Source organism: Asparagus officinalis, chromosome 7, assembly GCF_001876935.1.
Source record: "Asparagus officinalis chromosome 7, Aspof.V1, whole genome shotgun sequence".
In the NCBI taxonomy this organism is placed as follows: domain Eukaryota; kingdom Viridiplantae; phylum Streptophyta; class Magnoliopsida; order Asparagales; family Asparagaceae; genus Asparagus; species Asparagus officinalis.
In genome coordinates this window covers 71,582,724-71,610,333 of record NC_033800.1, presented here as the reverse complement: position 1 = coordinate 71,610,333, position 27,610 = coordinate 71,582,724, and the positions used below count along the sequence as shown (strand labels likewise).

At 32.2% G+C, this 27,610-nt stretch overlaps 1 protein-coding gene across 1 annotated transcript; it reads right to left on the bottom strand.

Moving 5' to 3' along the window:
• On the bottom strand, nucleotides 1-27,057 carry LOC109847325 (protein FAR1-RELATED SEQUENCE 5-like). Its single transcript, XM_020416562.1, has 5 exons — nucleotides 26,680-27,057; nucleotides 26,075-26,595; nucleotides 25,370-25,985; nucleotides 2,582-2,643; nucleotides 1-187 (listed from the first exon to the last, which is right to left on the bottom strand). Exons 1-5 carry the CDS (start codon nucleotides 27,055-27,057, stop codon nucleotides 1-3), a joined length of 1,764 nt encoding a protein of 587 aa, XP_020272151.1.

Here is a 27,610-nt window from a genome sequence, read left to right as displayed (position 1 = left end):
TTAAACTGGAATTGTGGGAGGAGGATGACTAGCTGTTATGTCCTTTAGAACATCAGTAATTGATGTGATAGCTTCAGTCCATTTTGTGCTCGAAGGTCTTCTTTCGATGACGTACTGTGACTTGTTGTAGTCTTCAATGATATCTACAAAGGCAACCACTTTGGGAGCTAACTTGTCGGCCATGATTCTGATCAGAGTGTAGGATGACAAGATTACAAGTGATTAGGTTAGATTTCACTTTGGGTTGTATTGATTTAGGGTTAGGGTTTTGAATTGGAGGGTCAGTTTGCTTGGATAGAAGAGAGAGGCTGGCTAGCTCGACAAGGAGTGATTTTGAGAAGTGGGAGGCGATTAAATCAAAGGGCTTTTTGGAGATTTTGTTTAAAACATCGAGTCATGTGGGAACAGACTTTGGGGGTGAAAGGAATTATGATTTTGCTTCTGAGAGTGAAAAAGTCTTGGGAGAAAATAATATTTATTGTTATTTTGACGACTAGAAGTAATTTTTCCTCTATAGAATTGCCCTCATCACCTTCATGGACACATGCTTACGTAACAAAAGCACATAAAATAATTCTTGATTTGTGACAGAATCAGAATGGCACATATCATTTTTGGCACTCGCTCCAACGTTCCAATAGACTTTTGGTGTATGCCAGTAGGAATCATGTTCCAGTTAATGAAATTCTACATACCACATCAGAAAATAAATGCGTGAATTAGCATTCTCTTCACCAATTTTTCAAATAAAACTGTGATTAAGAAAGTTAATCTTGGATGATTATTCTCAAGAAATGGGAATAAGCACCGTGAGCCATCAAAACTGATAATCGTTAAGAAGCTAAACTCAGTCACACGTTGAGAAAGTTAAACCACTATCAGTCTCTAGCTACAAAAGATTCAAGAAAACCTTGATGATATTGGCCGATCAATAGAAAGGGGAACCGGAAGAAGAAAGATGGGTATCGAGGAAGATGATGAGGAGAAATAAAGGTTGAAGATGAAAAATAGATATGCAGAATAATCGCTTAATTTGGAGGGAAATGAATTCAGATTTCCTCCCAAAAATATCTACAACTTCCTATATATACAGGTACAATAAGATATGTTTATCAAAGATTTAGCAATAAGTACATTGTTTTCTTATAAAGAGGCGGGGGTAATTTGGGGTTATTTCAAATTATAGTATAAGATAAGTATAATATGGTATGGACAAGGATAAGCCAACTAAAAATCACTCAAATGACCAAATGACATAACAAGAAATTAAAACGCCCATAATGCGTCCTAAAAGATGTATTCGGAATGTCTTCTTTCATAAAATAATTGCAAGTTATATTTATCTATTGAAAATGTTGCTAATAAATGTAATAAATTTAAAGACAGATTTCCGATCACATTGAAAACATAAGGTAATACTTGATTTACAATCTACTTTACACAAAATAACAACACATCATAAGGTTAGGAGAAATAAATATTTTAAAATGTAATTATTTATTTTATAATTTTCTAATCCCTGTTTCACTATTCTAGTCTAGTTAACTATGTTGGGGATGCACAACCCCCCTGATGCGATTTGGAAATAGAGATTTAGGAGAGAAGAGAGAAAATCAAACAATCTCAAACACACAAGATTTACGTGGTTCGCTTCTCAATGTGAGAAACTACGTCCACGGCCGCCGTAGGAGAAAAATTCACTAATTTTCGTCTCTTTACATCATGCCCTAATCAACCCATTTATAGACTTAAGGGTTTAACAAGTAAACAAGGAAACAGATCAAATCAGGTTAAAAAACGAATCTGGGCCAAAACCCGACTCCGGTCGACCGCAGCACCACGTGCGGTCGACCGCGACGAATCCTATTCCTGATCGAGCTCTCTGGACTTTGGGCGGTCGACCGCAGCGCCATGTGCGGTCGACCGCGACGAAGACAAAACTCTGGACTGCTCTCTGGACTTTGAGCGGTCGACCGTAGCGCCACATGCGGTCGACCGCGATGAGCTCCTGGCCTGTGCACCCAGCTGTCGTCATGGCCGTCGACCGCAAAGCTGCCAAATCTCTCCTTCGTCGTTTTGCTTGAACTTCTCCATCGTCGATCCTGTTCCTCCTGTTCCAACTTTGTTCCTCCTCTCTTCTGAAGTATAGGGCATGCTTGATAGTTAGCAACTTTGTTCCTCCTCTCTTCTGAAGTATAGGGCATGCTTGATAGTTAGGCTTCACATATCCTAACAAACTAAACAAAGTGTAACTCGTAGTAATGAAAACTTAAGGAGTGAAGAATAGCGATCAGATTTGAGTTGATTGTAACTATATATCTCTAAAATGTATGAAATTAATGTGTAATGACTAGTGCTATACCTGCCCCAAGTTGCAGGAATTATATAGATGTTTAAGCCAACAAAAGAATCTATATATTCCATAAAGTTGGGAAATAACAAAGAAATTCTTTATTTATCACATTGCAAATCTCTTCAATCTTTAAATTAAAATTTTAAAAAATTAGATCTAAATTAAATTTAGTTAAATCCCAAATGCCTTGAATAAAAGGAATCTGAAAATAATATACAATAATCTTACCTGTAACCTGTATTATTGTTTCGCATATAATCTCTATAATATCCCTTGAAATTCCAAGTTCCCTATGCAAGAAAAAAGAAAAGAATTAGCTGATAGAATGACAAACAATATGTCTAAAAACTTTTTCCCCTTCAAACAAAAGAATTAGATAATAGAATGACAATCTGTCTCAAACTTTTTTTCCTTCAGAATATAATTCTTGTATCAAATAAAATTATTTGAAAGCTAAGAGCTTCATTTTAAGCATATAGTCCCACCAAACAAACTCTACAGTATGCTTTATCTAATATATTTTTTCATATGAAATCGAATGAAAAATACATACCAAAAACTTGGATTTTCTTTGTCCTTCTTCTTGAGAGTACAAAACTCTTACATACATTCACTCTCTGTCGCATTGTCACAGTTTACTTCACCAGAAATCGTGCTCAAATATTTTCCTACGTAACTATGATGATACAGTTTGTTCTGTATATCTTCATTTTTGTCTCCAATAGAAGCTCAAAAATCTCTTCTATAGCATTTGTAACGGTTCATTTAATTCTAATATAGTATTAAATTAATAGATTGAGTAATTATATGCATTTAGAGGGGAGCAAGTAAATTATGGGAAAAATAATGCTAGAGGCACACCATGAACCACACTCTCAACCACACCCCAACACTCTCTATAGTGCAAGTGGGCCATGCATGATATTTTTTTAGAAATATCATGCATGGCCCACTTGCACTATAGAGAGTGTTGGGGTGTGGTTGAGAATGTGGTTCATGGTGTGCCCCTAGTGAGACTCTTATGGGAAGGTGAAAAGCCAAAGCTCTACGAAGATGCCAAGTGGCAATTTAGGGCCTTCTGTAGTGTATATATATATAGTATATAAAATATAGTATATAAATAGATAGATAGATTGTGAGATGGATGAGTTTTATTAATAGAAATTGGAAAACTGTTGTGTATTACAGAGAAAAAAATTTGGTTTCGTAAGTAGTTAATATGGGAGCTATAAATGAACTCATGGAGTCGGGTAGTAATGAACATTAAAGACGGGCCGCCATTTTTCATGTCCCTGCTCTCTTTTTCGTAAGATTTTTCATGGGCTGGTTAGGGAGCCCACGTATTTTGTTGATAGCCCCCTTGAATATGGGACAGATTTTAGTTTTCAACTTTGTATTGGCCCATCCATTGTTTCTAATCATGGGATTGTTGCTTCAATTAATTTTTTTTACGGCATTACCTATCAATTGTGAATGGGAATTAAAAAGTTTGGGCAATCAAAATTATTGTTATAGTAAACAATATAATTACAAGCATTATGCACGTGCTTGCACCATGGGTCTGGTATTTTTTATATATTTTTTGTCTCTATAAGTTTTATTTTTATTATGAGCTTGCTTCTAAAAATTGAATTTATATTGAATTTTTTTCTGTAGACTACTGCTCATTCTCCAAAACATATAACTTGAGTTCGAGTATTTCTTATAAAGAAAGTACAGTATAAGGGCATAGATGATTTTTATTTCAGAATTTAAAATTCAAAGTAGATGGTTTAACCACCAATCGTTCCTTCATAATATCCTCCTTTTTGTAATATTCTAAAAGTAAAAAAAGAAAAGAAAATTCTACCTCGTCGAATAAATTTGGATAGTCTTATTTTAAAATTTCAAATTCAAAATTAGGGAGGGACTTGTGGTATTTTTAGAGATAAGGTTTTATATACGTACAATGCACGTGGTTAAATATCATGATTAAATATATTTAGTTTATTTCCTTACTAAAATTTATTCCTCTATTCTATTTTAATATTTTTTGTTCACTTATTTCTCTAAATTGCATTGTGATTATTTATTTTATTTTGATGCCCGTTTAAATGAGATACACTCAGTTTAAATTTTCTTATTGATAATTAAATTAATAGGAAACAAATATAACCCGACCAATTTGAATTATCATCTTATTTGGACCAACTTAAAAACCAAGCTTGACCTGAGAAATTATAGTGTTGCAAAAGTGAAAAACATTTTTAAAAATAGCGATATAAAAGGAAGATAAATAATTAAATCTAATAAGACAAGATGGTTGCTTAAAAGTGGGATAAAACGATACAAAAAAAGAGTATAGAGTTTGTTCGTAATCCTTGATAGACTTTACAAAAATCATAAACTAAAAACTAATACTAACTCTAGCATACTTTTATATGACGAAAGCATCTTCATAAGCATATAAAAGAACTAAAATTTTCTCATAAAAATCTCTTCTAAAGATTTCTAATTTACTCAAAAAAATAAATATTTCTATAAAATATTCAGAAATAGTGTCTTTTATTCCTTCTATTTTATTTTTTATTGAGCCAACATTAATCCTTTTATAACTTTACCTTTTTTGATAAAATTGGACTATTTTTAGATGTTGAAAAAGGATATTAAACCTTAAATTGGAATTTATATTTACTAGTATAATGCACGTGCTTTGCACGTGGATATGTTGTTATATTTAATATTATATTATTTAATAAAGTATATATAACCATTAAAAATTATTTTATTGCACTATGATTAAATTTTTTTAACTTATACTAATATTAGTACTTATAATATTATTAACATACATTTATAGTTATTTAAATTTTTTATTATACTATTAAACAATTATTTAGGAGTATAATTATTAAATAATAATGTAATCATTAGTTTAAGTAACACTATTGATATAATTAAACCATTTAAATTATTAAATATTTATGTCATGTATATATTTTATTACAATATCTATTAAATAATGGAAATAATTTTTAATATTATATGACATTATGTTGTAAAGAATATTACATTGTTTAATAATTAATATCATCTTAGTAATAAAAAATTGGATGGTATAAATTAAAAATACTATTATTTAGAAAAATAATTTATATAAAAATATTGGATCCTTGAAATATATGAGACATTTACTATTAAATTATAATATATTTATTAATTTTATTATCATTATAAATTATTAGAATATTCTAGCGAGTGGCCAAATATTTTGAAGAAAAGAAGAGAAAAATATATGTCTCATAAATTTAAAGAATCAAAATTTTTATATACATTAATTTTCTAAAATAAAAGTATTTTTAACTTATAAAATCCAAAATTTTATTACTAAGATGATATTAATTATCGAACAAGGTAATATTCTTTACAACATAAATAAATAACCCATATTTATACTATTATTAATAGTTATAACTATGTACAATAATTTATTAAATGAATGGATTTTACTATTTTATATAATTAATAATTATTTATAATAAATTATCATATATTCATGAATTTTGTTATCATTATAAATTATTAATATATTCTAGTGAATAACAAAATAATTTGAGAAAATGAAAAGGTGCATAGTTAATGAGAGGTTATGGATCATTAGTTTTATAATTAATGGTATAATTTTGAGTTATAAAAAATTGAGGGGGTAAAAAAGGAAATCAAAAGTTTTGACATTGGTATTCTCTTTTATAAGTAGTATAGATATATCTTAACGAAAAAATGTCAACATATATTTTGTAACTCTAAAATTTTGCGTGTTTTTTGCAATTATTTAAAATTTTGATTGTTTGTTATAAAATTTAAGGTTTTAGCAGTCTGCTGATAATTTTAAAGATATGTACTAGTTACAAGTTTTAAAGTTTTAGGGTTTTTTATGATTTTTAATTTTTGAAAGAGTTTTTTATAATTTTTATAACTTTGAGGTTGTTTTTTATAAATATTAAATTTTCTAGTACCTAAAGGTAATCCTTTGAATTCATCTTTTGTCTTTGTAAGTTTTGAAATTTTAGAATTTCAGGGTGCTTTTTTATTATTTAAACTTTTGGAGGTGTTTCTATAATTTTTGAAATGTAGAGGGTGTTAATTATAACTTTTAAATTCATCGGATGCTACTGTTAATTTCTAGATTTCATGTTTGTTGTTTTTAGTTTTTGAAACGTCGGGATGCTTTGTGTAATTTTTAAATTTTAAGGGTATTTTATGTAATTTTTAAAAGTTTTTTGTTTTTTGATAATATTGCATAGATTATAGCATGTTAGTTCTTTACCTTAACAAACTAATATCGTGGAGTTGTTTCATGTATTTTATTGATCTTCTTTTTTAAATGTTGAGCTGTAGTAAGTTCACATGGAATTAGGATATGTTATAATTATGATTAGGATAGATTAATATTTAAATAAAATATTAAAAATAGTAAAGAGTAATATTGATCATGGAAAGTTTTTTCCTTAACTCTTGTTAGACCCTAAGGCCGCTAGGAAAGAACCCTAGAGGGGGGGGGGGGGATTTATGCTAATCTAATCCGATTTTATGCCAATTAAAACTAATTAACAAATATATCCTAGTAAGTATGATATGCTACAAGATATGTGCAAGAATATACAATATAAACAAGGGTAAACAAAATGACCATGCAACAATGGCGATATAACAATATGCAAGAATAAATGCGCCAATGCCAAACCCAAAACACAAGGAAATGATCATGGAGTTTGGACATTCCGTCCTACGTCTCCGCTCTCCACTCCCGGGGAGAATCCACTACACAACCTGGTTTGAAAGCCGGAACTTCTCTACACACTCGGTTTTCTAGCTAACCGAATACTCTACACATTCGGTTATCAAGTCAACCGACAACTCTCACAAATCCTCACAAAGTACATACACAAACTACAACCTCAAGTGTTAGTCCTCACGTATCGACTCCCTCAAGTGCTCGAAATTATCACTTCTCACTAGGTCACCGACGCCACTCCTCTTGGTATCGACTCCGTCCTCACCACACACTCCTCTTGGTGTACAAGTGTATTACAAAGTAAACTTCACAATTTGGCACACAACAAATGATTGTTCTCTAAACAAGGTGAGAACTCAATTAGGCTAAACTTAATGTTACTATCTCTCACAACCCCAAATATATTATGAATGCAAATACAATAAGCTCAAGTGGGTGTGTATAACAATGAGATTAATCAAATCCAAACTCAATATAAAACTAGTTTTAATAAGATGATAATCAAACAAATAAATATAAAGCAAGAAAAGAGTTTAGAAAATATTTCAATAGATGACAAGAGATGGAGGGAGAATAGTTGATTGCTCAAACTCTAATGGATGATCTCCTCAAGCTCTTGTGGAATTGAATTCACAAACTCAAGCTCGAAAATGCTTAAAAGCTTTTAAACACACTTAAACAAAACTTAAACCCTTGTTAAACTTGATTAAAACATTTTCTTGGTTAAACTAAAAAAATGAGAGCAATAGGGTATTTATAGGAACCCAAAACTTCAGCAAAAACCTCAAGAAAAAGACCAAAAAACCCATAGAAAATACTGCTGGAAACTAGCCATTACTGTGCAACGGCTCTCTGATAAGTCGACTCATGAGTCGACTTATGAGTCGACTAATGAGTCGGCTTATATGATTCGACTCAGCAGAAGAAAAATAACAACTCCGCTTCACTTCGTGAGTCGACTTATGAGTCGACGCATGAGTCGACTAATGAGTCGACTAAACATGCACAGACCTGAAGTGTACAGAAAAACTCAACTTTAAACTGGGTTTAAAAATATCAAATAAATTCAAAAAAATGTAAAACTTTGGGAAATAATTGTAGACATGATAATAAGCATGCTACAAAAACTGGTTTTTAAAAAAGACTTCCCAAATATAAAATATCATCATTTTGTAAAATAGTCCAAAACATGAAAATGTAAACATATGAATTTTAACATTTTGGCTAAACCATGTTTTAAAACTTTACAAAATGATTTTGTAGACTTAAAGAAAGATTTAAACTATTGTTATGAAGTCTATAAACTAGAAACACAATATTTTCACAAATATGCATATTCTATGCAATATTTTCTAAAACACAATGATAAATATGTAATCTCATATTTATAAGCATGAAAACTTAAAACTATGTATGTATATATGTATAACTATATATATACATAGAAACATATATGTATATGTATGACACACATAATATAAAACCTAAACTAAATGTTACCCAAGCTTGATTGATCTTCGATGTAGCTCAACTTGATACACTTGCGGATGAAGCTAGAACTTAGATCTTCAATTGCATAGGCTTCACTCCACAATTCCGCTAACCTCCATTGGATATAATCGTTGAAGTACAATTCCATCCATCCTCCAATATATTGTTTGTCTACAACAATTACAAAACTACAAACACTAGACAAACAATATTAGTTGTAAATTGTTTGTAATTCATCATCAAAATAAGAAGGCTAACAATCTTCCCCTTTTTGATGATGACAAACAATTTACACAAAGGATATATGCATGAAAGGAAATGAATATACAAAGTATAATTATCATACATATAAACACGAAATACATACTCACAATATTTCTGCCCCTTTGACAACATCAAAAAGGGGGAAATGATAAGAGAGCGAAGACTCCCCCTACCTACAAGCACAGTGAGTATAAAAACAAATATAGGGAAAGGCTCCCCCCAATCAAAATGCCTTATGGAGTATATGAAATGAAGTACAAGGCAAACATGTGAGCAAGTATAAACATGCTAAAATTCACTCACATACAAAAAGACAATGAGAACATAATTAGATATATCATTATGAAATAGTGTCTCATGACAAAAACCTATAACCCATGTATAAAAGATTTATGATCATTATGAAATAGTGTCTCATGACAAAAACCTATAACCCATGTATAAAAGATTTATGAAATCAAAAGAAGAAGAACATGAGAGTCATGCAAAAACATGTATAAAAGATTTATGAAATCAAAAGAAGAAGAACATGAGAGTCATGCAAAAAGGTTTTCAAATAAAAAAATCAACCAAATGAAATCATAAATCACATAAAACCAAATCATCATTTTTCAAAAATCAAGAGAGGCAACCATATCTAGCTCTTGAGCTAGTAACAACCCATATAAACATTTTAGCACCCGGTAAATAAGATTTGGGAATAAACACCCAATAAATCCTGGGGGTTATATAAACACAAACCTCTCATATGAAAACACAAAACAAAGTATATATGTATATTATAAAAATAGATTTATAAAAACGAAGGAATGAGGAAAACATGAGAACCATGAAAAAAGTTTTCAAATGAAAACAAATCACTCAAATGAAATCATAAATCAAGATTTAAACCCAAAATGATGTTTGATCAATAAAAGAAATCTTCTTTGTAAAACTTGATCAAACCACATATAGAATACATTATAAAGCACAAGTAGATGATCCATAAGCACAAACACATAAATATCATCATAGAAGTGTTTTATAATGAATTCAAAAGTACATATTAAAACAAATTCTTCATAGTTCAAATTAAGATTACAAAACATACAAGAATCATGAACTATGGATTTGAAAAACACAAAACAAATTATCTTTAAGAACATGAAAACGAAAAAAATTGTTCATAAAGATTAAACAAGTTTTGGTACCCAATTACTCTTAGTACCTAAGAGACTAGGGACATGACCCCTATCATTAAAGCTCAAAGCCCTTGGGTTATGAAATCATTTGGGCGCATTTAGTGCACGAACACGGTCAAAGCAAAAATTGTGCAAATGATCTTTCCGATTGCAATAAGTGCAATGAAAGAGACCCATTTGATTTTGTTGACCATAAACATGTGCACGAGAAACATTTGCAAACATAGATGGTCTTTTAAGATTATTTTGCAAATGTAAAATATTTTGAAACAATGTTGGTCTACTTGAAATATTTTATGATTTAGAAACTTTTCGCAAATCAAAACAAAATTTAGCTAAGTGACCAACTCTACCACAAAAATCACAATGATACACATTAGCATGCTTATGATGAACTTTATGAGAATAAGCATGTGAATGTGTATGTGATGAAGAAGCCTTATGAGATGCACAAGGAGCATTAATATTAGTCTTTGTAGGTTTATGTGCATCATAGCAAAATTTAGCAGTATGACCTTTTCGGTTGTAATTTGAACACTTGTAAATTTTGCTATACATGTGTGCATGATGTATGAGATGTCTGGATGTAGTAGCATGAGACTTAGCATATATGTTCATAAGTTTCTTATGATTATCCATGCATGTAACAAGAGTTGAGTCTGTTGGCCTTCTTGTTTTGATGATGTTTAACAAACAATTTATTACTAATGTTGTTTGTCTAGTGTTTGTACATTCCTATGTTTTGTAGACAAACAACGTAGTTGGAGGATGGATGGATTGAGCCTACACGATCATATCAAATGGAGGTTGGCGGAATGTCGGGTTGAAGCCTTGCAATTCAAAGTTAAAGATCAAGTTCAAGCTTCATCCGCATGTGTACCAAGATAGAGCTTCGTTGAAAATCACAAGCTTGGGTATATTTAGTTTAGGTTTATATACTTGTGTGTTGATACTTTAAGCTCATATTATTCACACACACGTATTTGTTGATTTTATCAAAATATAGGTGTTTTTGTGAAAACATTATTTTATTAGTTTATAGACTTTAATATCAGTTTATACATAGTTTATAAAGTTTATAAAATCATTTTGTAGAGTTTCAAAAGTTTGTTTAAATCAAATGTCAAAACATGTATGTTTCGTTTTCATGCTTTTGGACATATTTGAAAAATGATGGGTTTTCACTATTGGGGAATGCAATTCCAAAAATTCTTTTTGTAACATGTTTATTATCATGTTTATAAACATTTTCCAAAGTTTCATAATTTTTAGAATTTATTTGTTATTTTTAAAGGCACTTTAAAAATCAGTTTTCCAGCATGAACAGTGCCTGTGCATGTTTATAAGTCGACTTATAAACCCTGACAAGTCGACTTATGAACTCCTCTAGAAAGTGCATTTTCTCCTCTGCTAAGTCGACTTATAAAGCAAGGCAAGTCGACTTATATAAGTCGACTTATAACTTTTTATAAGTCTACTTATGAAGTGTTGCACAGTTATGTATTTTTGACCAGTTTACAAAATAAATTATTTCTCTCAAATGGGAAGTGATATTTAAGAAATTCCTTCTCTAACATGTTCATATACACGTTTAGAAGCTTCCCTAAAAATTTTATAATTTTTGGAGTTAATTTACTGTGTCAAATTGATTTTAGAAAATCGGGTGTTTCAGCAGTTTTTAGAATCTGAAATATCTGTATTCAAATATTCATTTCTCACAAATGAGAAGTGATATTTCAGAAATTATTTTTGTAAAATGTTTATTTACATGTTTAGAAACATCCCTCAAAATTTCATAATGTTTAGAGTTGATTTACTATTTTTAACTGATTTTACAAATCCAGATACGCATAATTTTCAGCATCTGCCAAAAACTGTATATGTCATAAGTCGACTCTAAGTCGACTTATCAGAGAGCCGTTGCACAGTAACGGCTAGTTTTCTGTTTTGTTTGTTTTTGGGTTTTTGGTCATTTCCTTGGGGTTTTGGCTGATGTCTTGGGTTGTTATAAATACCCCATTGCATTTACCTCTCCCATCTAACAAGAACAACAAGAGAAAAGTTTTTAAGAGGTTTACAAGTTTTGTTTAAGGGTTTAGTGTTTGTTTAAAAAGCTTTTAAGCATTTACAAGAGTTTGATTTGTGGAGCAAATTTCACAAGAGCAAGTGGAGATCATCCTTGGTGTTTGAGCATTCATTCTTCTCCCTCTCTCTTGTCATCTATAGAGAAGTTTCCTTAAACTCAATTCTAGCATTTTATAAGTTTGTTCTTAATTTCATAAGCTAGATTTCATATTGAGTTTATATTGTTTTATCTCTTTGTTCACACACAACCTATTGAGCTTATTGTATTTACATTCATAGTATAATTTGGGGTTGTGGGTTTGTGACTAAGAGTTGTGCTTAATTGAGTTCTCACCTTGTTAGAGAGAACAATCATTTGTCATATTGTGCCTAATTGTGAGGATTCACTTGTAATACACTTGTACACCGAGAGAAGTGTGTGGTGAGAGACGGGGTCGAATCCAAGAGGAGTGGCGTCGGTTGACGTGCCTAGGGAGAGGTTGTAACCGAGCACTTGAGGAGGAGGACACGGGCTAGGACCAACACTTAGTGTGTGAGGTGTGATTACATAGTGATTGTATTGTGAGGTGTAAACGTTGTTCGGGTGAACGTAGAAAACCCGGTTGTGATAGTGGAGATCTCCTCGAGGTGAGGAGCGGGGACGTAGGTCGTGGGGACCGAACCTCGTAAACATATCGTTTTGTTTGTGATTGCATTGGCGTTCTTATTCTTGTTTTCATATCTTATATCGCCTTTGTGTATTGCTCATCATATTACCCTATCACTTGTGTAGATTGTTTATTTTACCCTTGTGTTAGTTCATATATCCTTGCTCATATATTTGTAATATCTCATTGATAGGATATATTCATTTGTTCATATTGCTTATCCTAGCTTACGTATCTTGTTGTATTTTATACTTGCTAGGATAACTTATTAATTAGTTTTAATTGGCATTTAATCGGATTAGATTAGCATAAGACCCTAATCACCCCCCCTCTAGGGTCTAACAATTGGTATCAGAGCTTGGTGCTCTTTGATTTAAGGTCTAACCACCTTGAGTTAAAGATCCAAGTTATCTTATTTGTGCTAATCTAGTTATGATTGCATTTGTCTTGCTTGCATATGTTCATATATATATCTTGAATATGAATGTATTTTGTTTAGGCTATAAATCCAATGTTGCTCCTAAATTCATTAATTTTCCCTATGCACAATGGGCTTCTAGATTTAAACTATTTGTTGAATCTAGAAATATTGACTTATGGAAAATTATTGATTGTGCTTATATTGTGCCCACATTGGAGAAATCCAAGTGGAGCGATCATGATAAGAAAATGTTTAATATGAACAAGTTTTTGTTAGAGTATTTGCTTAATGCCTTTGACTCATCATTTTCTAACAAATTTGTTCATTTTGATAGTGCTTACAATTTATGGAAATTCATAGAAGCACATCAAGGCAACTTGGAGGAAATCCGACGTAGTTTGGAGGATTGTTCTTCAAGTGAGTGTGGAGCATCATCATGCACACGGCCACTAGGCGATAGCCCTAGTGTGGTAAGCGATTCGGAATCCGAAAGTGATATATCCATCAATGAACTCGCTTGTGCATATGAGAAATTATTGCATGCCTATACAAAATTACAAAATAATTTTATTGATCTTAAAAGCAAGCATGTAGAATTGAAATCCGATCATGAGAAGCTAGTGTCCAAATTTGACATCATTGAAAATGAAAATATAATGCTTAAAGAAAACAATGATATGTTAAATTTGAAAAATAAAAAATTAACCTCATCCATCACTAGCTTATCTCATGTTAAAAATAATGCCATGTTAGAAGTAGAGAACATACAAAATGATACCGCTTCTTTTATAAATAACAATATATGTTCTACTTCTAATAACAATACTTGTATGCATAATGATGAGTTGAATCATGTTAAGGATCACATATCATCTTTAGATTCAACCCTTAAAACATGTATTGTTAATCATGATAAGCTTATGAACATGTGTGCTAAGTCTCATGCTAAAACATCTAAACATCCTATTCATCATGCACACATGTATAGCAAAGTCTACAAATGCACAAATTGCGGTCGTAAAGGCCATCTTGCTAGATTTTGCTATGATGCACATAACCCCACCAAGATTCACTTTAATCCTCCTTGTGCATCTCATCAAGCTTCATCATCACATTTTGCACACACACATGCACATGCATCTATTTCTCATCATAAGCATGCTAATGTGTATAAATGTGTTCTATGTGGTCGTTTTGGCCATTTGGCAAAGTTTTGCTTTGATTTGAAAAAGAATTCTAGTTTGCCAAATGTTTCTAGTAGAACACATGTTTTTAAATGTGATGTTTGTGGTAGATTTGGCCATTTGGCGAAGTTTTGCTATGATTTGAAAAAATGTTCAAACTTGCCAAATTTCTCAAGTAAACCACCTTTGCTTAAAAATGTTTTACACTTGCAAAATAATTTTAAAAGACCATCCATGTTTGCAAATGATTCTAATGTTTCCCGTGCACAACCGTTTGGTCAACATAAGCAAATGCTTCCTTTCCATTGTACTTATTGCAATCGGAAGGGTCATTTGAGTAATTATTGCTATGACTGATCCCGTGCACCATATATGTCCAAGAGGGTTCATAACCCTAGGACTTTGAGCTTTAATGATAGGGGTCATGTCCCTAATCTCTTAGGTACCAAGAGTAATTTGGTGCCAAAATAATTTTTAAAGCCAAGAATTTTAGTGTTTTTTTTCTTTTCTTGATTTTGAAAATTATATCTTTAAAATCTTTTAGTTATGAAAACAATTTTTCTTGTATCAAAATCTTTTGTTTTCATGATTATTTTTTTTGTTTGATGAGAGGACTATGTTTATATAACCCTCCGGATTTATTGGGTGTTTATTCCCAAATCATGTTTACCGGATGCTAGAATGATTATATGGGTTGAAACAAGCTTAAGAGCTTGATATATTGTTGCATCTCTTGAAATTCTTTTGTCAAAGAGTTTGTTTTGATTTATTGCTTTGAATTCATTATATTTCACTTATATGATGATATTTATGTGTTTGTGCTTATGGATCATCTATTCGTGCCTTATAATGTATTCCATATGTGGTTTGATCAAATCCCACAAAGAAAATTTTCTTGATTGATCAAACATCGTTTTTGGATTTAAACTTTGATTTATGATTTCTTTTGGTTGATTTGTTTTCAGTTGAAAACTTTTTGCATGATTCTCATGTTCCTCTTCTTTTGATTTCATAAATCTTTTTATACTCACCTATGCTTATTGATAGGGGGAGCTTTCGCTCTCTTATTCTTTTTGTCCCCTTTTTGATGTTGTCAAAGGGGGAGAAATATTGTGAGTATATTCCTTCTTGAGTTTACATGCATGTGAATTATAAATTATATGTTCATTTCCTTTATGCATATATTCCTTTTTGTAAATTGTTTGTCATCATCAAAAAGGGGGAGATTGTTGGCCTTCTTGTTTTGATGATGTTTAACAAACAATTTATTACTAATGTTGTTTGTCTAGTGTTTGTGCTTTTCGTATTTATTCTAGGCAAACAACGTGTTGGAGGATGGATGGAATAGAGCTTCAACGATCATATCCAAAGGAGGTTGGCGGAATAGTGGAGTGAAGCAATGCACATTTAAGTCAAGATCCAAGTTCAAGCTTCATCCGCAAGATTACCAAGATAGAGCTTCGTTGAAGATCAAGATCATTGCTTGGGTAATTTAGTTTAGGAATTTATATTATGTGTGTTAGTACTTTAAGCTCAATCATATACACACATACACGTTTTGGTTTTTGTATATATATAGTTATATATATACATATATGTTTTGGTTTGATAGTTTTCAAGTTTTACTATGAAACAAATGAATAGAATTGGAAAATACTATTTTGTTTCATGTTTATATGCCTATATATGATTTTCCCTTTAACAAGCTTATATTTAATGAAATCATATTTAGTGTTTTGAATATATTTGCATAGAATATGCAATTTTATGAAAATATTGTATTTCTAGGTTATAGACTTCATAACAACATGTTATATCTTTTATCAAGTCTATACAATCATTTCATAAGGTTTCAAAATGTTGTTTAAGTCAAAATATCAAAATATCAATTTTCAGGTTTTCATGTTTTGGACTATTTTGTAAAATGATGATATTTTTCATTTGGGAAGTCCTTTTTCGAAACCAGTCGTTGTAGCATGTTTATTATCATGTCTACAATCATTCCCCAAAGTTTTACATTTTTTGGAATTTATTTGATATTTTTAAACAGTGTTTTAAAATCAGCTCTAAAACCGATTTTTTCTGGAATGTCAGTTTTCGGTCGACCGGTACGGTCGACCGGTCTAGTGACCATTCGTCAGTATTTTTCCAGAGAGTCATCGGTCGACCGGTCCGGTCGACCGAGAGCTCAAATCGGTCGACCGACAGAATTTCCGGTCGACCGACAATCTAGCCGTTGTCTTCTAACGGCTATTTTTCCTGAGTTGTTTGCTGGGGCTGTTTTGTCATTTGGCTTGGGGGTTTTGGCTGAGCTTTGAGTGGGTATATATACCCCATTGCTGATGTCTTTTCAAGTGAGCCAAGAGAGTTTAAAAACAAGTTTAAGAGAGTTTTAATCAAGGGTTTATGTTTGGTTTAAGTGTGTTTATAAGCTTTTAAGCATTTGAGTGTTTTGGTTTTGTGAATCACTTCCACAAGAGCTTGAGGAGATCATCTATTGGTGTTTGAGCATCCAACTCTTCTCCTTCCACTCTTGATCTATTGAGAAGTTTTCTAAACTCAATCTAGCTTCATATTTTATATTGTTTGATTATCTTTTTATTAAGCTAGTGTTCATATTGAGTTTAGTTGATTTTATTATCTCTTTGTTCACACACAACCTATTGAGCTTATTGTATTTTCATTCATAGTATAATTTTGGGTTGTGAGATTAGTGACTTAGAGTTGTGCTTAATTGAGTTCTCACCTTGTTTAGAGAACAAATCATTTGATTTATATTGTGCTTATTGTGAGGATTCACTTGTAATACACTTGTACACCGAGAGAAGTGTGTGGTGAGAGACGGGGTCGAATCCAAGAGGAGTGGCGTCGGTTGACGTGCCTAGGGAGAGGTTGTAACCGAGCACTTGAGGAGGAGGACACGGGCTAGGACCAACACTTAGTGTGTGAGGTGTGATTACATAGTGATTGTATTGTGAGGTGTAAACGTTGTTCGGGTGAACGTAGAAAACCCGGTTGTGATAGTGGAGATCTCCTCGAGGTGAGGAGCGGGGACGTAGGTCGTGGGGACCGAACCTCGTAAACATATCGTTTGTTTGTGATTGCATTGGCGTACTTATTTTTATGTTCATATCTTATATCGCCCTCATATATTGCTTGTTGATCATATTGCCCACTATCTAGTTTAGTTTGTTTTACCCTTGTGTTAGTTTATATATCCTTGCTCATATACTTGTAATATCTCATTGATAGGATATATTCTTTTATTCATATTGCTTATCCTAGTTTACATATCTTGTTATATTTCATACTTGCTAGGATAACTTGTTAATTAATTTTAAATTGGCATTTAATCGGATTAGATTAGCATAAGACCCTAATCACCCCCCCTCTAGGGTCTAACAGAGTCTAAAGATAAAATGCGGTTTTTAACAAGATTCAACTCATCATTATTAGGCACATGTGCATTTTTTTAATAGAAGTAGAACATAAATAGTCATTTATGAAAGAAACAGTATCATTTTTTATGTTCTTTACTTCTAACATGGCATTATTTTTTTCATGAGTCAAGTTAGCAATATCTAATTTCAAATTATTATTTTCCAAATTTAGCATATCATTATTTTCTTTAAAAGCATCATTCTCTTGAGAAATGATGTCAAATTTGGAAGCTAACTTCTCATGATCGGATTTTAAACATTCATGCTTGATTTATAAATCAATAAAAATTTTATGCAATTTGTTATAGGCATGCAATAATTTTTTACTAGCACAGGCGAGTTCATCAAAAGATGAATCATATTCAGATTCGGACACGCTTACCACACTAGGGCTATCGCCTAGTGATCGTGTGCCCGATGAAGATGAAGCTCCACATGAATTAGAAGCGGAATCCTCCAAAGCTTGTCAGATCGAAATTCCCTTGATGTGCTTCTATAAGTTTCCACAATGTGTAAGCACTATCAAAAGAATCAAGCTTGTTAGAAAAGGATAAGCTAAAAGCATCAATTAGAAATTCTAACACAAGCTTGTTCATAGTAAACATCTTTTTATCATGATTACTCTACTTGGATTTCTCCAATGTAGGCACAATATAAGCATCCTCAATAACTTCCCATAAATCAATATTTTTAGATCTAACAAATAGTTTAAATCTAACACACCATTGGGCATAGGGAAAGTTATTAATCCTAGGAGCAACATTAATGGCATAACCAAGACTAGGTGCACCGTGCATGTCTATGATATAAACTATATGCAAGCAAGATACAAATAATCTTAAAACTAGATTAGCACAAGAAAGATAAGTTGAATCTTTAACTCAAGGCGATTAGACCTTAAATCAAATAGCACCAAGCTCTGATACCAACTGTTAGACCCTAAGGCCACTAGGAAAGAACCCTAGAGGGGGGTGAATAGGGTTTATGCTAATCTAATCTGATTTTATGCCAATTAAAACTAATTAATAAATATATCCTAGCAAGTATGATATGCTACAAGATATGTGCAAGGATATATAATATAAACAAGGGTAAACAAAATGATCATGCAACAATGGCGATATAACAATATGCAAGAATAAATGCGCCAATGCTAAACCCAAAACACAAGGAAATGATCACGGAGTTTGGACCTTCCGTCCTACGTCTCCGCTCCTAACTCTCGGGAAGAATCCACTACACAACCCGATTTGGAAGCTGGAACTTCTCTACACACTCGGTTTTCTAGCTAACCGAAAACTCTACACACTCGGTTATCAAGTCAACCGACAACTCTCACAAATCCTCACAAAGTACATACACAAGCTACAACCTCAAGTGTTGGTCCTCACGGATTGACTCCCTCAAGTGCTCGGAATTATCACCTCTCACTAGGCCACCGACGCCACTCCTCTTGGTATCGACTCCGTCCTCACTACACACTCCTCTCGGTGTACAAGTGTATTACAAAGTAAACTTCACAATTTGACACACAACAAATGATTGTTCTCTAAACAAGGTGAGAACTCAATTAGGCTCAACTCAATGTTACTATCTCTCACAACCCCAAATATATTATGAATGCAAATACAATAAGCTTAAGTGGGTGTGTGTAACAATGAGATTAATCAAATCTAAACTCAATATAAAACTAGTTTTAATAACTTGATAATCAAACAAATAAATATAAAGCTAGAAAAGAGTTTAGAAAACTTCTCAATAGATGACAAGAGATGGAGGGAGAATAGTTGATTGCTCAAACTCCAATAGATGATCTCCTCAAGCTCTTGTGGAATTGAATTCACAAACTCAAACTCAAAAATGCTTAAAAGCTTTTAAACACACTTAACAAAACTTAAACCCTTGTTAAACTTGATTAAAACATTTTCTTGGTTAAACTGAAAAATAAGAGCAATGGGGTATTTATAGGAACCCAAAACTTCAGCAAAAAACCCAAGAAAAATACCAAAAAAACCCCCAAAAAATACTGCTGAAAACTAGCTGTTACTGTGCAACGGCTTTCTGATAAGAAGACTTATGAGTCGACTCATGAGTCGACTTATGAATCGACTAATGAGTCGGCTTATATGAGTCGACTCAGTAGAAGAAAAATTACAACTCTGCTACACTTCGTGAGTCGACTTATGAGTCGACTCATGAGTCGACTAATGAGTCGACTAAATATGCACAGACCTGAAGTGTACAGAAAAACTCAACTTTAAACTGGGTTTAAAATATCAAATAAATTCAAAAAAATATAAAACTTTGGGAAATGATTGTAGACATGATAATAAGCATGCTACAAAAACTAATTTTTAAAAAGGACTTTCCAAATATAAAATATCATTATTTTGTAAAATAGTCCAAAACATGAAAATGTAAACATATGAATTTTAACATTTTGGCTAAACCATGTTTTGAAACTTTACAAAATAATTTTGTAGACTTAAAGAAAGATTTAAACTATTATTATGAAGTCTATAAACTAGAAACACAATATTTTCACAAATATGCATATTCTATACAATATTTTCTAAAACACAATGATAAATATGTAATCTTATATTTATAAGCATGAAAACTTAAAACTATGTATGTATATTGTAGGGTCCTGTTTTTGCTTATGTATACCTAGTGTAGGATCGTGACCCTTAAGAATAGAGTGCGCTCTTATAAAAATCTGCGAAAGCTTTACACTTAAACACTAGAGGGTGAGTTTGCAAAGTAGATTATAAATTGTAAAGAAAGAATGACAATCTCAGAAAATAAACATCACAAACACAAGCATGTATACTGGTTCCACCTTCCTGGTGTACATCCAGTCTCCAAGTAAATTCCGCTTGAGAGTTTCAATTATGATTTTGAAACCTTACAAAATCAAAAGTAAACCTGACCAATTTGCAAGACCATGCAAATTGCAAACCCAATTGACAAGATCATGCCAATTGCCACCCAATCTCTAAACCAAAAGATCAACCCTCTCAAACACGAGAGAAATCCTTTTTGAAGCAAGAACACAATTGATCATATAAGCCTTGAATGTGTAGTGAAGTGCAGTAGTGGTTTAGGATTCTTTTAACTCTCTGAATATTGCCTATATAATCTCTAAAAATGATTAAAACCAAGACAATATCAGAAACTCTCTTTTTCTAAACACTTAGCATGAAAATCTGGAAAACTAGAGAGTGAATATACACAAATGTTTGATCTTATTTGTATGAATTAGTTGTGTAAATTTTTGAACTTATAACCTATTTATAGCCCTTGAAAAGACAAGTTTTTAACCCCTAAAAACGTACACAAAAAGACTATAAACAATCATTTATTCAAAACTTAAAATCTAGAAAAACTGCATCTGTAGTCGACTACAAGTCATAGTAGTCGACTACACTGAGTCTAAACAGACTCTGTGAAGTCAGAAGATTGCTTAGTAGTCGACTACAAGGCATAGTAGGACTACACTGTAAACTCATATTCTGGAATTTTCTTTTCAGTATTTTGACTGTAACTTTCTTATCCGATATCGGAATAAGGTGATTTAAGATTTGTTAGAAAGATCTTAAAGAGACCTACAACTTTGATCTTTTGAGTTTTTCCAGATTCTAATTGCTAAAGGGTATAAATGAAATATTTTAAGACTCACTCAATATGAACTAATGACTAGCATAGGGGATTTCTATTGTTAACCAACATACTAAGTATGTGTTAGTGTGTTCTAACATTATGTGTGTGTATGTGTGTGAGTGATCAAGGCTTGTACAAATTTCTAAGCAAAGAAAATATAAAATTATATTTTGACAATAAAGTATATCTTCTTCTTTGCTTCATTTTACCTTGAACTCATCTATGTCTTGAGTATCTCTTTGAATATAATTGTTGATATAGCTCTGATACTGCAAAACAAATGTTAGCACATAATACACATAACATATAATATTTGTTATCATCAAAATAAACTAATCTTGGCGTCAAGATTCCTAACATGCTCCCCCTTTTTGATGATGATAAATATATGTTATTAAGATATAAAAATTTTAATCCCCCTGCATAAAATCATGAAATAAAATCTTTTACTCCCCCTGCATCAAAGCATTAGTAAAAAATTTAAAATTTTCTATATAACTCCCTCTTTGTCATTAACAAAAAGAAATAAATATAATTCTAGTTATTTTTTTTCCCGGGTATCTTAATAAAAATATTAAGCACTTTGGTACCCTTTTATATTATATCATTAGGATTAGCCTTAGGAATCCAAATCCACTTGGCATTTGGTTTCTATTTATTAACATAAGTGTAATTCTTTGAATTGTAAACTTCATACATATAAGATGAAATATAATCATTCCTATCATGAATATTCAAATTCTTAGGAATCCATATATACTTATTTTGTTTAGCATGAATATTCTTATTATTATTCTTCAAAACATAATCATTCTTTGTAAAATACTTAGGAACAAATCCAATGCCAAAATGATTGTTTGAAGATTTTTGAAATGCGAGCAAATTATTCAAATTCTCTTTACTTTTATTAAATTTACTAACATTCAAACATATATCATCATATTTTAATTTAATAGAAGAAATATCTTTATCTAAAACATTAATGCAAATTTTTAAATCATTGCATTCTGATTTTATATAAACATTCTCATTAGTCAAAATATGATTTTCTTTAAGCAAGGATTTATTTTCCTCTTTCAATTCAATTACTTGAGAATAATAAATAGTAGAACAATTAAAATTAGAAATTTCTTCAAGTAATCTTTTATTTTCACCTTTAAGAAAATTATGTGAAACATTTAATCTCAAAAATGTTTCATATAATTCATTGAAAGCATCTAAAAGCTCTTCATTGTCACTTACTTCATCTTGTGCCATAAAACACATATGAGCGCTTTCCTTTTCTTCGATTTCTTCATCCGAAGATGAATTATCACTATCATCCCATGTAGCCGCCAAAGCCTTCCTTTTCTTGTTGAATTTTGTAGACTTTGACATTGATTTTAGAAGGTGACAATCATTCTTCATATGTCCTGGCTTATTGCAACCATAACAAATGAAATTATTATTAGTATCTTTAACATTACTTGTACCTTCATAAGTTACCTCGAGTGTGTGCCAAATATCATATGCGGATGTGGCAGTTGACACCCTATTGAACTCATTCTTGTCAAAAGTACAAAATAAGACATTCATTGCTATGTCCTGGCTTATTGTAACCATAACAAATAAAATTATTATTAGTATCTTTAACATTACTTGTACCTTCATAAGTTACCTCGAGTGTGTGCCAAATATTATATGCGGATGTGACCGTTAACACCCTATTGAATCATTATTGTCAAGAGCACAAAATAAGACATTCATTGCTTTAGAATCCAAGTTTGCATTGTTCCTTTGAGATGTAGTCCATTCCATGAAAGGAGTGGTTGGCTTCTCATATTTTGTTTCCACAATGCTCCAAAGTTCGTAGTCAATTGATTGAATGTAAATCTTCATTCGGCACTTCCAATAGTTATAGTTCAATCCATCGAACATTGGTGGACGATTTGTAGAATGACCTTCTTTGAATTATGATGTATTTGTTGATGCCATCTTTTACCTTGCTCTGATACCAAATGTAGGATCCTGTTTTTGTTTTATATATACCAAGTGTAGGATCGTGGCCCTTAAGAATAGAGTGTGCTCTTATAAAATTCTGCGGAAGCTTTACACTTAAACACTAGAGGGTGAGTTTGCAAAGTAGATTATAAATTGCAAAGAAAGAATGACAATCTCAGAAAATGAACATCATAAACACAAGCATGTATACTGGTTCCACCTTCCTGGTGTACATCCAGTCCCCAAGAAAAATCCGCTTGAGAGTTTCCATTATGATTTTAAAACCTTATAAAATCAAAAGCAAGCCTGACCAATTTGCAAGACCATGTAAATTGCAAACCCAATTGACAAGACCATGCCAATTACCACCCAGCCTCTAAACCAAGAGATCAACCCTCTCAAACCCGAGAGAAATCCTTTTTGAAGCAAGAACACAATTGATCCTATAAGCCTTGAATGTGTAGTGAAATGCAGCAGTGGCTTACGATTCTTTTAACTCTCTGAATATTGCCTATATAATCTCTAAGAATGATTAAAACCAAGACAATATCAGAAACTCTCTTTTTCTAAACACTTAGCATGAAAATCTGGAAAACTAGAGAGTGAATATGCACAAATGTTTGATCTTATTTGTATGAATTAGTTGTGCAAATTTCTGAACTTATAACCATTTATAGCCCTTGAAAAGATAAGTTTTCAACCCCTAAAAACGTACACAAAACGGCTATAAACAATCACTTATTCAAAACTTGAAATCTAGAAAAACTACATCTGTAGTCAACTACAAGTCATAGTAGTCGACTACATTGAGTCTAAACAGACTCTGTGAAGTCAAAAAATTGCTTAGTAGTAGACTACAAGGCATAGTAGTTGACTACACTGTAAACTCATATTCTAGAAATTTTTTTCAGTATTTTGACTGTAACTTTCTCATCCGATATCAGAATGAGGTGATTTAAGATTTGTTGGAAAGATCTTAAAGAGACCTACAACTTTGATCTTTTGAGTTTTTCCAGATTGTAATTGCTAAAGGGTATAAATAAAATGTTTTAAGACTCACTCAATATTTATAAACTCTAATGGCTAGCATATGGGATTTCTATTGTTAACCAACATACTAAGCATGTGTTAGTGTGTTCTAACACTATGTGTGTGTATGTGTGTGAGTGATCAAGGCTTGTACAAATTTCTAAGCAAAGAAAATATAAAATTATATTTTAATAATAAAGTATATCTTATTCTTTGCTTCATTTTGCTTTGAACTCATCTATGTCTTGAGTATCTCGTTGAATATAATTGTTGATATAGCTCTGATACTGCAAAACAAATGTTAGCACATAATACACACAACATATAATATTTTTTATCATCAAAATAAACTAATCTTGGCGTCAAGATTCCTAACATTATGTATAACTATATATATACATAGAAACATATATGTATATGTATGACTACATATACATAGAAACCAATATATATATATATATATATATATATATAGTGCATTTCAAGTGCGGAATGGTGCGTACGCATTTGAAGATCGCGGGGTTGTTTTTGCAAAATGCTCCGCTCATTTATTGTTGTTGTCTCAGCCTCCGCTCATTTTTTCTCTGCTATATCTCATTCTCTCTCTCTCACTTCATTAAAAATCCCCAAATTGAATCTCCCCCAAAAGCCGATCAAATCCCCAAATCCATCTTCAACTCTCCCCCAAAAGCCGATCCCATTCTCTCTCTCTCTCCGACCGAAGCCGACCCGACGACGACCGCAGCCGACCCGACGACGACCGCAGCCGACCCGACGACGAAGTGCTTCATCAAATATGAGATAATGTGTGTACATGGGATTCCGGCGCTTTCGAATTTTTTACAACTACAATAAACCAAATCCAAGTCCTTGTCATGACCGCAGCCAACGAACCGACGAACTGCAAGCTTCTTTCTTTGAATTTGATACACACAGTGATTGTCGGTTTCCCTAACACATTGCAACTTGTAGTTAAAGCTGTCACACACTTCAGCCTCAAACTTATAATACATCTCATTTGTGTAAATATCAACCATTTGCTCCAAAAAGTCATGATTTATTCTAAGTTCAGGTTTCTCAATTACATCTTTGTGATCAGCCATCAACTCCTCGTGACGTTGGCGCACTAGTCCCCTACCAAACTGAATCATGAAATCCACCAATGAATTATTCTTCGAAACAAATTTCTTGAAAAATGCATGTCCACTTTCTGCTCGTTGACTACTTGACATGTCAGCTGAGAATACGTGATTAACATATGCTGGAATCCATCTTGACCGAAGTTCATATTGGTCTTGCAACCATTTGTTTCCTTCTAACCCACTCTTCTTAATCAAACTTTCCCATTGTATATCAAATTCTTCAGGAGTCTCTGATTTCCAAATGCAAGCCGAAAACTCACTCTTATAAATACTATACTTCACTGCATCAATTTTCTCAGAAAACTTTATTAATATATGCCAACTACAATACCTGTCAAAAAAATTTCTAAAGTGTTAAAAAAATAGACAATGTATATAAATATTATTTGAAAGAAAGACAATGTATACAAACTATATTACCTGTGAAAAGTATTTGGAAGAACAAGAGGGAATGCCTTAGTCATAGCTGGATCTTGATCGGTAATAATCATCTTCGGGGCACCACCAGGCATACTTGCCAAAAACTGATTAAATAACCATACAAAATCATCAACGCTCTCATGATTTAAAAATCCACAAGCAAAAAGGATTGTCTGACCATGATTGTTAACCCCCATTATTGGTGCAAATATTAGGCCATATCGATTAGTGTTATAAGTGGTATCAAAGATTACAACATCACCGAAAAAATTGTAAGCCCGCCTTGAAGTTGCATCGGACCAAAAACAACGAGTAATCTTTTGTTCCTCATCAGCCTCAATTTGAAAAGTAAACGAGGGATTCTTTCCTTGTTCCAATTTTAAATACTCATAAAACATTTCACCATCATGCCCTTTCAAATCAGCACGTATATCCCTTTCATGATTATACAAATCTCTTTGAGTGCACCCAATATTTTCTATGCCTCCAGATTGTACTCCAAGAAAACTAAATTGTTGATGCTGATGTATATTCACCATAGAGAACTATTTACTTAAAGACTTTGTTGCGGCTGAAATGTTATGATGGGACCTTAAAAGATGAACCTTTGATGGTGTTGATAGAGGGTGGCTGTGCTCCTCATTAAAAACAGTAACAATGTATTTTCCGGAGTTTGATTTTAAAACTGCAATTTTGGCATGACAATCCTCTGCTAAGCTTCCTCGACGTCTTTTATTTCCAACATCCGCGATTCTTGAAGATTTTCCTTGTTTAAAACAAACATACTCCTTCCTTCTTATTTCACCACTTCCCGGCTCTTTCTGTGTAGTCCAAGCCCTTACACTAAACCCAGCTGCTTTTGCATAAGCATTGTAGAATGTCACAACATCATTAATTGTGTCAAATTCTTGCCCCTTTTGTGGCCTCAACTCATCTGATACTTGAGGAGTATATATCGAGCTATCGTCATTCAAGTTTTCCATTTCTCAAAAAAAATTGTAATTGACCTATATAAAATGCATATAATATCAAATTTCGAACCAAATGTTATCAAATTAATAATTCATATCAAATCTGAAGTTACATGTCATGTTATCAAATTAATAATTCATGTTATCAAATTAATTTCAATAACAGATCCTAATTGCAGCAAAAACCAAAAATTTCCTAAAAATCCACGTTATGACTTCCACGTTATGACTTCCAAAAGCCAAGCAGTTGTTGTTGTCCAAAATACTGGTCTGCCAAAAATGGCAAAGGGGTAATACAGATATCAGCAGACCTTGACATAATACAGATAACAGATCCTAATCGCAAAGATTATATTTTTGGGTATTGAGATAAATTAATTTCGGACTTGTGCTGAAATATTGAGAAATTTCTAAAAACTCAAAAAAATTCCTAAATCAATAACAGATCCTAATTGCAGCAAAAACCAAAAATTTTAGAAAATTTTACAGCTGAACAGGAACGAGAGGTCGTCGGGTTGAGGGAGATCTGAAGCTACAGTTGAGCACTTTGTCGTCGGGTCGGATG